This window comes from Anneissia japonica, unplaced genomic scaffold (assembly GCF_011630105.1).
Source record: "Anneissia japonica isolate Jap-2015-1 unplaced genomic scaffold, ASM1163010v1 scaffold287960_len3192837_cov198, whole genome shotgun sequence".
Lineage (NCBI taxonomy): Eukaryota > Metazoa > Echinodermata > Crinoidea > Comatulida > Comatulidae > Anneissia > Anneissia japonica.
In genome coordinates, this window is record NW_022712725.1 from 2,069,537 (window position 1) to 2,080,748 (window position 11,212).

The 11,212-nt window shown below is 34.0% G+C and overlaps 1 protein-coding gene across 1 annotated transcript; it reads right to left on the bottom strand.

Annotated features, from left to right (window-relative positions):
* Positions 1–6: 6 nt before the first annotated feature.
* LOC117108072 (UBX domain-containing protein 6-like) lies at positions 7–10,819 on the bottom strand. The gene is made up of 10 exons (XM_033249942.1): positions 10,656–10,819; positions 7,977–8,134; positions 7,174–7,265; positions 6,561–6,689; positions 6,162–6,259; positions 5,531–5,685; positions 2,618–2,837; positions 1,890–2,020; positions 1,127–1,272; positions 7–529 (listed from the first exon to the last, which is right to left on the bottom strand). The coding sequence occupies exons 1-10, from the start codon at positions 10,748–10,750 to the stop codon at positions 407–409; spliced, it is 1,347 nt and encodes a 448-aa protein (XP_033105833.1). The 5' UTR covers positions 10,751–10,819; the 3' UTR covers positions 7–406.
* Positions 10,820–11,212: the final 393 nt, after the last annotated feature.

Here is an 11,212-nt window from a genome sequence, read left to right on the forward strand (position 1 = left end):
TTATCAACTTATCAACATGTAAGAGAAATTTACATATGAGCTAAGCTTAATAAAAATAAGAAAATATAGCAATTTAACTTATGTTTGCATTTATTGTACTGTGAGTTGTTGTCCATAGTATTTTATAAGGTACATTGCACTTTGAGTTTTACAGCATTAATACTATTGTTTTTCCCTTTAGCTTCTTCATAACAACGACAATAATGAAATAACAATAATATTAGTAATAATAATATGAATACACAACTCTTTACAACATAATAATATGTATTTGTTTTACAAATGTGATGTACCAGAATAAGCAAAATGAGATTAAAAAATACCACAAATATGATCTGACCAACAACAATATTTCTTTTGATCTGATATATACTATACATAAATTGTGTGTGATCTGTTTGTTAATTCAGAGAGGTTGTATGAGTTTCATGATTGCAGGCTTGAGGATCGCAGTTTGTTGGACCTGTGCGGAAGCAATGTCTTCAGCAATGCTCTCATCCCATGCGAAATTGAGCATCGCCGCAGGGGCCTGAAAAACAAATCAACAGGTTATGAGTGCTACAATATATAATATAATCACCTTAATGCATCAGTTGTGCAAAGAATAGGTGTTTTTTCAATCAAATGCTTGCCTATGAGGCGAACGCCAAACAATCAACCAAATTATCATTGATTGTAAAATATTAAAATCATCCTGGGAAGAACATGGTCTTACAGTACTAAATAGTGAATCAATCAGCTTGATAAAAATGAATGACCTTTCTGTATAGTATTTTAACAGCATAGTGGAATTGATATGAACAAGTGATTTGTTATCAGACGGGTGTAAAAGGTGAAGCGTGTCCTACGAAAACACATGTGGTCCCACAAATGCATATATGTGCGTATGCTTTGACACTGTCATTGTGTTGGACCTTGGCAACAATATCCATGTGGTGGGGTTTAACTGAAAGGTTGTCCAGTAGATGCTTGGGCTTTGTAGTTCATTATCAATTTACTAATTTTATACACTAATTGATTATTAATTCTTGTACTATAAAAACACAATATCTTGTCAGCTTTCTGTTCAAGCCACCTTTTCAAAATAATGCTCCAAATAAATAATATACTCTACAAACATACTTACAATTTGTAATTCAGTGAGCATGGAGTTTTCTTCTGTAAGTTTTTGTCGGGTTTGAGTGACAAGATAAAATGGCTGCCAATCATTTACTAGACATTCTCTGACAAATTGCATTAACGATGATAACTTATCTCGAGCATAAAATGTTCCTGAAAAATAAAATAAAAATGTTGATATACATTATTAATATGTTGTATTTTTGAGAATTGAGAATGATAATGGTCAAATAATTTTAGTAGGTTTCTAATTAAGTGGAAAATTGTAAAAAGAAACTTGTACAGATTATTGTTATAACAATAATATTATTACAGTTATAATTATTTATATTAATAATTAATGTATACAGTAGAACCCCTTTAAGACACCCCTATTAAGGGGACACCCCTATTAAGGGGACACTTTTTTGCCCACAAAACGAGGGAAAGTGTATCTTTTAACACTATCTGCAACCCCTATTCTGGCAACACACCTATTAAGGGGACACTCTTTTTTGGTCCTGAAGGTGTACCCATCTACTGATGCTTCAAGACCAAGCTAAATAATAGATGTATTAAAAGATAGTAATCAATCAGAATTCTGTTTATAATAGCGTTAAGCTAATTACAGGATTTGTTGCCAACCATTACTCTGGCCGTGCACTTGGTAACCTCAGGCCTGAAATCTATGGTTACATCCCATTTATTAATGGAAGCTTAAAAAGTGGCCTTTTCAAACATCTTAACAGTGATTTTGGACACCGGGCCTTAAAAAAAAACAAACTTTGTACCCTGTAGAATGATTCCATCTGGAAACCTGACACGAATGAGGGCATATCGATAACGCCGGAGTTGCTTCTGTAAGTCTGCTTCACGCATAGCTTTGGTTCGCAATATTGAGTTCTTCTCAACTTCCTCAGCTCTACAAATTAATACATCAATACTTCATTATGCATATCTACTATAACTTAATTCGTACATTTTTTTCTGTTGTGCAGCTTCTGTTGTTATTTAACTCTTTATTAATGTTTAGTACAGATTATGAATTCCGCACCTTGACGTAAAGTCCCATTTAGGGTGATCAAATGTTTCTGTGTTTGAGTAAAGTGTTCTTACTACTGATACTGTTATTATTGTTGTATTAGCCATTTCAACCCTAGTCTCAGCTATTGTTTAGTTTCCCATCAATCAGCAGCAACTCTCATTTTCCAATCACATAAGTATTTTCCTGTTTGGACTCTCTGCATGTATTATTCTCCTGATGACGATTGAAGCAACTAAATCAAAATGTTAAGACATTCTGAACAAAACAATTGTTATTATATTCATTATTGTCATTGTTAACAAAAACACTGGCATTGATACTGTCGTCCTCATATTTGTAATTTCTTCATTATTATTGATTATCGGTTTATTTCACCTTCGGCTGCAACTGATATTAGTTATGTATTTTATATATTTTTATTTAAACAAATATTATGTTTGAACAAAAAAATGTAAGTAAAATACATATGTTTACCTTAACTGTTGTTCTCTTTCAACTTCCTGTGTAGATAAGTTATAGAATTCAGGTGGCAGATTGAACCTCATTACACAATTATGTGGGTGAAAAACCTTAATGTCGCGATCTAAGATTGGCTTGACTGGCTGTGTGTTCACAAGAACATCAAACAGTGCCTTCAGCTGCTCTGGGTTGTTTCTCTTTTCTTGCTGGAGGACAAGATAAGATTCCTCCTGCCCTACAATGTACAAAAAGTATGTTAATGGAATTTAGTTTATTCTACTGAATTTTCTATCAATCTAAAATACAATGTCATTATTTACTGTATATAAATGGGCTTGCCATGCCAAAACAAGTAAAGCATCAGTGACCAAAAGAAGAAAATTGACTTTTTAATACAGTCACTTTCTCCACATTTTACCATAACTTATGAGTATATAAGTATTATAGCTTCGCTGTACTAAAGTATACATATACATCTTATGCCAATTACACAATTTTGCAGCTGGTGCCAATATAGCTGAACATATGCTTCTCTCCTTTTATACATGAATTTTGCAATAAACTTTGAATAATTGTTATCATCATTATTTTAATATTCTACAATTTTAAATATTACTATTTTGAATTTTTTGCTTTATTGCAACATTTTAAGAAAAACAAGAATCTATTTTATCTAATTATATACTGTCTCTTATACACATCTAGATGTGTATAAGAGACAGAAGGTGTACCCATCTACTGATGCTTATTATGCTGAATATATATTGTGTATACAAATTGATATTGTTGTTTTTTTAGGTAGAGGGTTCCCTTTAAGTCAGCATTGCTGTTAGGGTCACCCTCATTAAATAAAGTTGAATAAATAAATAAATAACATATAGCGACAGTACACTGGTTTTCGGATGGAAAGCCTCAAATATGTTCAAATAAACTTAAAAGTATTACAATCTAATCACAAATTTTAGTGTGAATATTCATTTACTTCTGTTACCATGACTGTTGTAATATTGTGATCTTTTAATTTGCATACATGCGGATGGTGTCGGTGTGTGTGTGGGGGAGGGGATATATGTGCGTAGGTGGAGGGTTATGTGTTATACTCAAGCTAAAAATATTACCTTGCAACTTGCCTCAATCTTCTGGAACAAATCTTGCATAATATAACATGTTATGGTTGCAAAATTAATTACCCAATTGAAAATTGAAGAGCTGAAATGAATGTTGGTCGTGTTGATGGTAAATTAAAATCAATATACCATGAACATAGTGTGGGTTAGATAATAATCACATTTTACAGTATCAAGACAGTCAGGTTATGCCAACACATAATAACTACTCGGGTAATAATGGGTTATAATTTTATAGGCTAATGATCGCTCTGGTTTACAAAATAGGAAGAAACAGGTTAATTGAAGAATGAGGTTGTGTCTATATACAGAATGCATTATCAGTATATATAACTGGTAAATTGTCTTCAGCTCTAATTGCAGAGTTGTTAATATGTGAAAAAGAAATATGAATAATTATCGTTATAAGTCAGTCATGACATCATCATTTTCATATGCACACCATTTTCCTATCTCCCATCATTTTCATATGCACATCATTTTCCTATCTCCGTGCAGACACTAATTTGATATAGTGCCTGCTACCGTTTGCAACTTGTGTGCAAAAACCTCAAAGCTGGGGTTTAATTACATCGCGATGAATATTTCTTTGCTAGGCCAAGCTCTGAACACACATAACCATACAAGTCTTGCTCTACGGCGCTATAGGCCTACAAAGGGATTGGTTATGAGACAACAAGGTGACTGACATTATAAAAGAACTGAACAGAGAAAGCAATGTTGAATTAATTCATAATAATATTTTAACAATTTTACTGGTCCTAAATACTGGTTTGATATTCTTAATTATATTCAGTAGTCTCAAAGACTCGCAACATTTGAACGTAGGTATCTGAAGGATTATCTGCTGGAAAACTATCGTTCTTCAGCTGAATGTCTGAAATGCTGTTGAAATAACTGAATAAGTAGTAAGTAGAGTTGCATGTAAGCTAGAACTGTACCCGATATAAGCTAAGCTTACTGGGCTAGTTAGCAACCCAGATGAATATGTATGGATTTGATTAAATGAATAAAGATTAAATGATTAAAGATTGACTGTTTATGCAATATGCACTGAGAGGCATGGTCATAGGATAATTAGGTGATTGACTTCATAAAAGAACTGAAAATAGAAGGCAACACTGAAATAATAATGTTTACAATACATTTAATCTATTAAACAAATGTCCACCAGGAGGTTAGGGCTACCTAATGAAACAAACTTCATCAACCACAATCAATTTATTGATCTTCTTTGAAACGCAAAGAGCTGCAAAGAGAAGTGTCAGTACGCGTACTACTAGCAAATCATTTTCATATAATACGCAGTTAATGCACATGTGCAGTTAATGTATTGATTGTTAATAGCCAAAATATATATAAAACAGGTGACTGACTTATAAAGCAATTATTGTCAAGTTATTTCGGACCACATAAAAAAATCGCAGCCTTAGGAGCCATTATTTTTTCCAAGAAATACTGGCTCCTCAGCCTCTATTTTCTATAGGGTCCTCAACTTGACTATAATTGTATACTAGTGTTTTGGTATGCTCTAACTTTTGATGTGAATAACATTAACAACAACATAAATATATTATTTTATTATTATTATTTTACACAGAAATGATATATGCTGTATACAGTTGTACTGTATATACAAAAATGAATTGAGTATATATCCGAAAACTGAAATTTGATGTGTGATGGAAAAATCATTGTAATGTAATGACGACAATGTTTATTGAAAATGATGGTAAAAATCATAATTTTGAATGAGGATCATTATTATTATGTAATATAAGTAATCATATGTTAATTTTACCATTTTGTTGTAGCAACTTCCTTTCAAATCCTAGCGCTTGCAGGAATTCCTCAGCGCCCTCTATAGACCCTACTCGTTCCTGGAAGGCCTTGTTACCAAGCCGAATCTTGCAGTATTTATCTTCGTCAGGATGAGCACAGACATTACTTATATATCTAATAACAAACAAAAGAATTTGTATCTTTGTGATAAGCAGATTATGCTTATGACTCTTTCATAACTTTGTAGGGTTGCAGCTGTAGAAATTAGGGTGGGTTGTAGACATTTTAAGGGCACCCCCGATAATGATAACAATAGTAAATGCTAAATAAAGAGTAAGAGTTGATTTTAAGAATGGGCAAGGGGATTAATAAAGGTGGATAAAGGGCCATGAAATTAGCTTCAGACTGGGTGGAAAACTGCAAATGCCCACCCCACACACACTTCTGCAAACCCACCATAACTTCATCCCTAATACTGTAGTTGGTATGATTATGACAAGTACACAGAGCATCACACACACCACACAAATACACCACAGTCAAAAGAAAAGTACAAGTTGATACAGAGACATCTTTTTTTAGGTAAATACTCCCCAGTTCTCTCATTCATCTTAATAATACTGTAAATTATAGGAAAAATATATGTTTACTTTTCTATTGTGTTTATACAAACTTGGACCTTCTCACTGTCCTTGTTTAATGTCTTCACCATCATTGAAGATGCTTTGATGGGATCTACTGCTAGATGCTGTAAACAAAAACATATCAAAGGGTCAATAATAGGAATATAGGTGACCATTCTATAGTGGCAATAATAATAACTAGAAATAAACATATAAATGTATGACTACAAATAAATAAATAAACGCATGGAAAATCTGATAAGGGAGAAACCTCTATCAGATGATTTATATAAATGAAAATTTTTTAGTCAAAATTGTTCTAAAAAAATGAACAGATAGAGGCCTACTGTATGTTTGTAAGATATGAATTTAGAAAGAAAAAGAGAAACTGAAAAATGTTGGCGACAGTGAAAGGAATAAACTTACCATTAGAATGCACTCACGTATGTGTTCATCTAACTCACTTTTTTGTACTCTTTCTGGGCTAAGTGCACATGTGTAATACACACCTCCAACAGATACAGGGGCACTGCCATCATTGAAACCATCAGGGTCCTAGAGAAGGACAAAATTATTAGGTCTTAATAATTGGTCCTATAATGTTTACTCCATAAAACTCTTTTTCAAGCAGAGTAACAATTGAAAATTGTTGTTATAAATATTTCAATCAGTGTGTTCATAATATATATTATTAGCCATATTATTCAGTAAAATAAAAATTAAATAAAATATCACTTGGTAGCACTTTTTTGATTAACAATATATTTTTATTCACGAGCTTTCACCTCAATCAATCGGGCTTTATCAGGTGATACAAGAGCTACAGTGACAGTGATTTGAAATCTTTGAGAAACATATTACAATTTTAACTTAATATATATTTTATATTTTGTAGCTTTAATAATTAACTGCAAATAAATGTAATATTTCCCTAAATTTTATTTAACATCATTCAAAGAATTTATTTGCAACTTTGGTACTATATAATTATTTATATTTGTATTATACATTAATTTAAATAAATTAACATTCAACTGACATTTGACCCCTGTGATGAAGATGTTCTGGCACTTGCTGCTGTGGGTATGTTTACTGCCTTCTCAGCTTGTTCTTTTTCTATTTGTCGTTGAGCTGCAAAAAAAAAACAAAAAAAAAAACAAACTATTTCCTGTAAAAATATTAGTTTTATTGTCCAATTACAAGGTGAATAAACTATGTTATAAAAAAAATCATAACATTTGATACGATGATATGGTTTTGGGCAGTGAACCCAAACAGTTTTAAGTCAAGTGCCACAGCCTGTCTTACATCTACGACTGAAACAGTAAAAGTCCTCCACAAGTAAAAGATATGATAACATCAAATATCCAACCAAAGAAATACTGCTTAAAGCCACAGTCCACCTAGGCGTAAACAGACAGAGATCGTAATAGACAATTTGGAGTCTATGCCTAGTCTTGGCAAGCCTGGCTGGCAGTGTTGGCGCAAGCGGGGGACAGGGGGAATTTGCCCTCCCGTTGGACAGGCCTAGATCACCGTCGTCCGACGCCACAACAAGGTTGCCAGATCAAAAATGTTAAAAAATAATAATTTTCCTATCTAAATAATGTTATTTTGATTGCCAATCCCTAATATTGTGGTCTAAAAGCACAATTTGGTCCATACCAAGCCATAAAAACTCTCCCCATGAACCCTACAGGGATTTTTTATCCCATTACTCGACCAAGGCTCTAGTCAGCCCTTGGTTTTGACCGCTCTGTCAGACCCCTTGTCAGCAAATTTCTGAAGCCACCGCTGCTAGATGGCTGGCTGGTACACATTATGAACAGGACGAGTTCTTACCCTCTCTTCGGATGGCTTTCATTTGTTGCGATTCTGTTTTAGGCGGTTCAGAGCGTGCCACGGCTGCCATCCCAGCCATTTGAGCGCCCTCACTGGATATCTGTCTAGTCGCAGTTTGAGGCCTACTTGTACCAGCATTACTAGAACTGGCTGAAGAACTGTGAAAATCAAACAAAATAATTTTAAGGAATTTGTGTGTACAGAAATACATAAAAATTCAAACAACATGATTTTGTATGTTTTCATAATTTTATTCAAATGCTTTCAGAATTTTATCCAAATTTATGCAGTTTAAAAAATTTTACCACTTTGATGTACATTTAAAAATGGTTTAATTCTTGTCTTATCATTTTCCATCAAAACATATATTTGTTCTGTAAATCTATTATAAATTTGTTTAGTTCCATTCTTTCCAAATAAGAAGTGCATTTTTCTTAGGTCACTGAGTTCACATGCTTAATTTGCTGTTGTAATCAGTGCAGTAGCAGGAAACTCCACCAGGTTTATACGCTTAGGCTAAGAGTAGCAATGCAGATAATGTACCTTATTCAAGGAAACAAGTAATAAGCACAGCGAGGGATTGAAACTCGGACCATGAGGTTTGGAAACCAAACCGAATTTCCACTGCCTTAAACCGCTTCCACATATAAAATGTAAGTGTAATTGCCTTTTCAGCATTATTAGGAATCCATAAACTTCTTGCTTTATATTAACTGATGTGTTTCCTATAGGATATTTCAGTAAATACTTCTCAGCTTCCACAACAGTTTTGGCTCCAGCAGACAAGGATTTTATCTTTATATATAATATTACACCTGGCAACTCTCATGCACAATGAGTGAGCCTTAAGCATGAGCATCCACTTTTTACATCTCACGCCTACGTTGTATTATCTCAAGCATCACATCAACTTTATAAAAGATAAAATGTATTGGCTGATTATACCCTTAAATTCATAAAAAAATTAAGTGAATTTGTCATTAAAATGTGAATACAGGCCATATAAATTTCTTTCAAGGAAGCAATTACTGACCGCAGCAGTTTAACCACTGTAATTTAAATAAAATAACAACACAAAGGGTGCTCTATTTCGTGATTTTTACATAGAGGATCCTATATAATGTACACATTTTATTTTTTTTGCCTCATGCATCAGATGCCAACAAAATTGGCAAGTATAAAGTATTATTTTTGGACATTATGTATGCTAAAAAAAACCCCAAATTTAAAAATGGCCCAAAATTGCAGGTTTTCTACATGCCTCCTCCGTCCTCATCCTTCAAGTCTTTGTCACACCCATACTACTGTAACGTTTGTTTAGTTGCGCAGATGATAGCTCAAAAATTGCTGCACATAATTCTAATTACTGCATAATACATTGGTTATATATTAAGATTACTGTAGGTCAAAGCCTAAATTTCAGCAAAATCTGCGTGAAAATCGGCCGTTATTTGTTTTACGTTTTACATAGATCTTGCAAAAGACTAATAAGTCCATCACTGCACTGTTGAAATGCGTGTATGTTTTTTTAGGCCAAGTTTTTAGGTTTCCCTAACGTGGGCTACTGCTACCTGCAGTAGTCGCAGCCTAGGCCTACCAAGTCTGGCTCTAGGAATTAGTCAAACCGTACCCATGCCAACCCATACCCACAAACCGTACCCAAATTTTGGTCAACCCGTACCCAGAATTTTAGTCAACCCGTACCCATCTCTGATCAAACCGTACCCATCGTTGGTCAAACCGTACCCAAGTTTGATGAAAAATATTATTTACTATATAGAAAATTACACAAATTATATTGTCTATTTAGATATCAATCATATCATCTATTATGAACGCCTAACTTACCGATTAGAAGATGTATTCTAGTATCTTTGATAGGATGCATTCAATCAAGAAATTTATGATCGCCGAAAAAGCCGAACACGCAAGTTGGGGGCGCTACATATTATGGCTCCATTCGTGGTGTCGTTATTTGTTTTCACAATGTTTTACAAGGGTCTAGTAATTAAATAAATATCAATTATTCAATTGTAATGATGAATAATATTATCTCTGAGGCAACAACAGTGGTTCCAGATATATAGCTGCACACAAATTAAATGCCAACCCGTACCCACAAACCGTACCCAAATTAATGAAAATAAAATTGAAAATTATGAAAAAAAGAGAAAAAAAGAACACTAATAAAGAATAACCTCCTAGAGGAAAACAAAACGAAGCAGAGAAAATTAAAACTAATTGAAAATTATGAGAAAAGATCAAAAAAAGGCCCAGAGAGAAAACTTACCTTAATATTAGCGGCAACGACAATCTTACAGACTGCACTAGATCGTAGAGATACAAATATCTTTTGGGTACGGGTTGTCCAAAATGACGTGGTATGGATTGACCAAACGTGGGTACGGTGATCTAAATTTGGGTACGGGTTGGTATGGGTACGGGTTGGTTTGGGTACGGATTGACCGACACCAGGCTCTAGTAGTAGGCCTAGGCCTACTAGGCCTAGTAATTGTAGTTCTAGGCCTAGGCTAGGCCTCTACTGTATGTATGTATGGCCGAGGAGGCTAGGCTAGGGACTAGGCCTAGGCTAGGCCTAGGCTAGGCCTAGGCCTACCTAGGCCTAGGTAGGCCCAGCAGTTCAAAATAAACTCAATTGCTACATTCGAAAATACTTACGCGGGTCTTTCATCTGTAAGTTTATGACCCTCTCCAGCTTTTTTAAACTTGTGGTCAAGCTTTTTTTGTTCAAAAAATTGCCCAATTTTCTTCATATCTGCTTTTTTGACAATATCAAAGTATCTTTGACAATATAGTTTATTCAGAAACAGCGCCCTCAAGTTGAATAAGGAATGAAAATGAAATTATAGTCAAGCAATATAATCATAGTCAAGTGATTCAACCATAGGAAACTCTTTTCTTTCGGAAACATCGAGTGTCAGACTGCAAAAAATATTCGGCAACCAAAGTTTATGCCTAAATAAAACAGAAATGTTTTTGTTTTACTGAATTTGCGGGAGATAATTGAATTTCAGGGAGATTTTTGCTTGTTTGTGGGAGACAGCCTGCGGGAGACCATACCGATTTTACACTCACGGGAGTTAGGGAGGCTTGGACCCCAGCCGACCAATCCGAAGGACCAGTACAATTTAAACAATGATAAACATTTTAAAAAGAAAACAACATTGACACCCATAAGCAACATCTTGATACTAAATCAATCAATCATTCATTCA

Bases quoted from the DNA above. Each gene is read 5' to 3' on its own strand.
- LOC117108072 (XM_033249942.1), bottom strand. From the start codon at position 10,750: ATGAAGAAAATTGGGCAATTTTTTGAACAAAAAAAGCTTGACCACAAG. The intron at 8,135-10,655 runs GTAAGTATTTTC...TGATTTTCACAG, and splicing joins CTTACAGATGAAAGACCCGC to TTCTTCAGCCAGTTCTAGTA. The intron at 2,838-5,530 runs GTAAAATTAACA...TGTACATTGTAG, and splicing joins GAAGTTGCTACAACAAAATG to GGCAGGAGGAATCTTATCTT.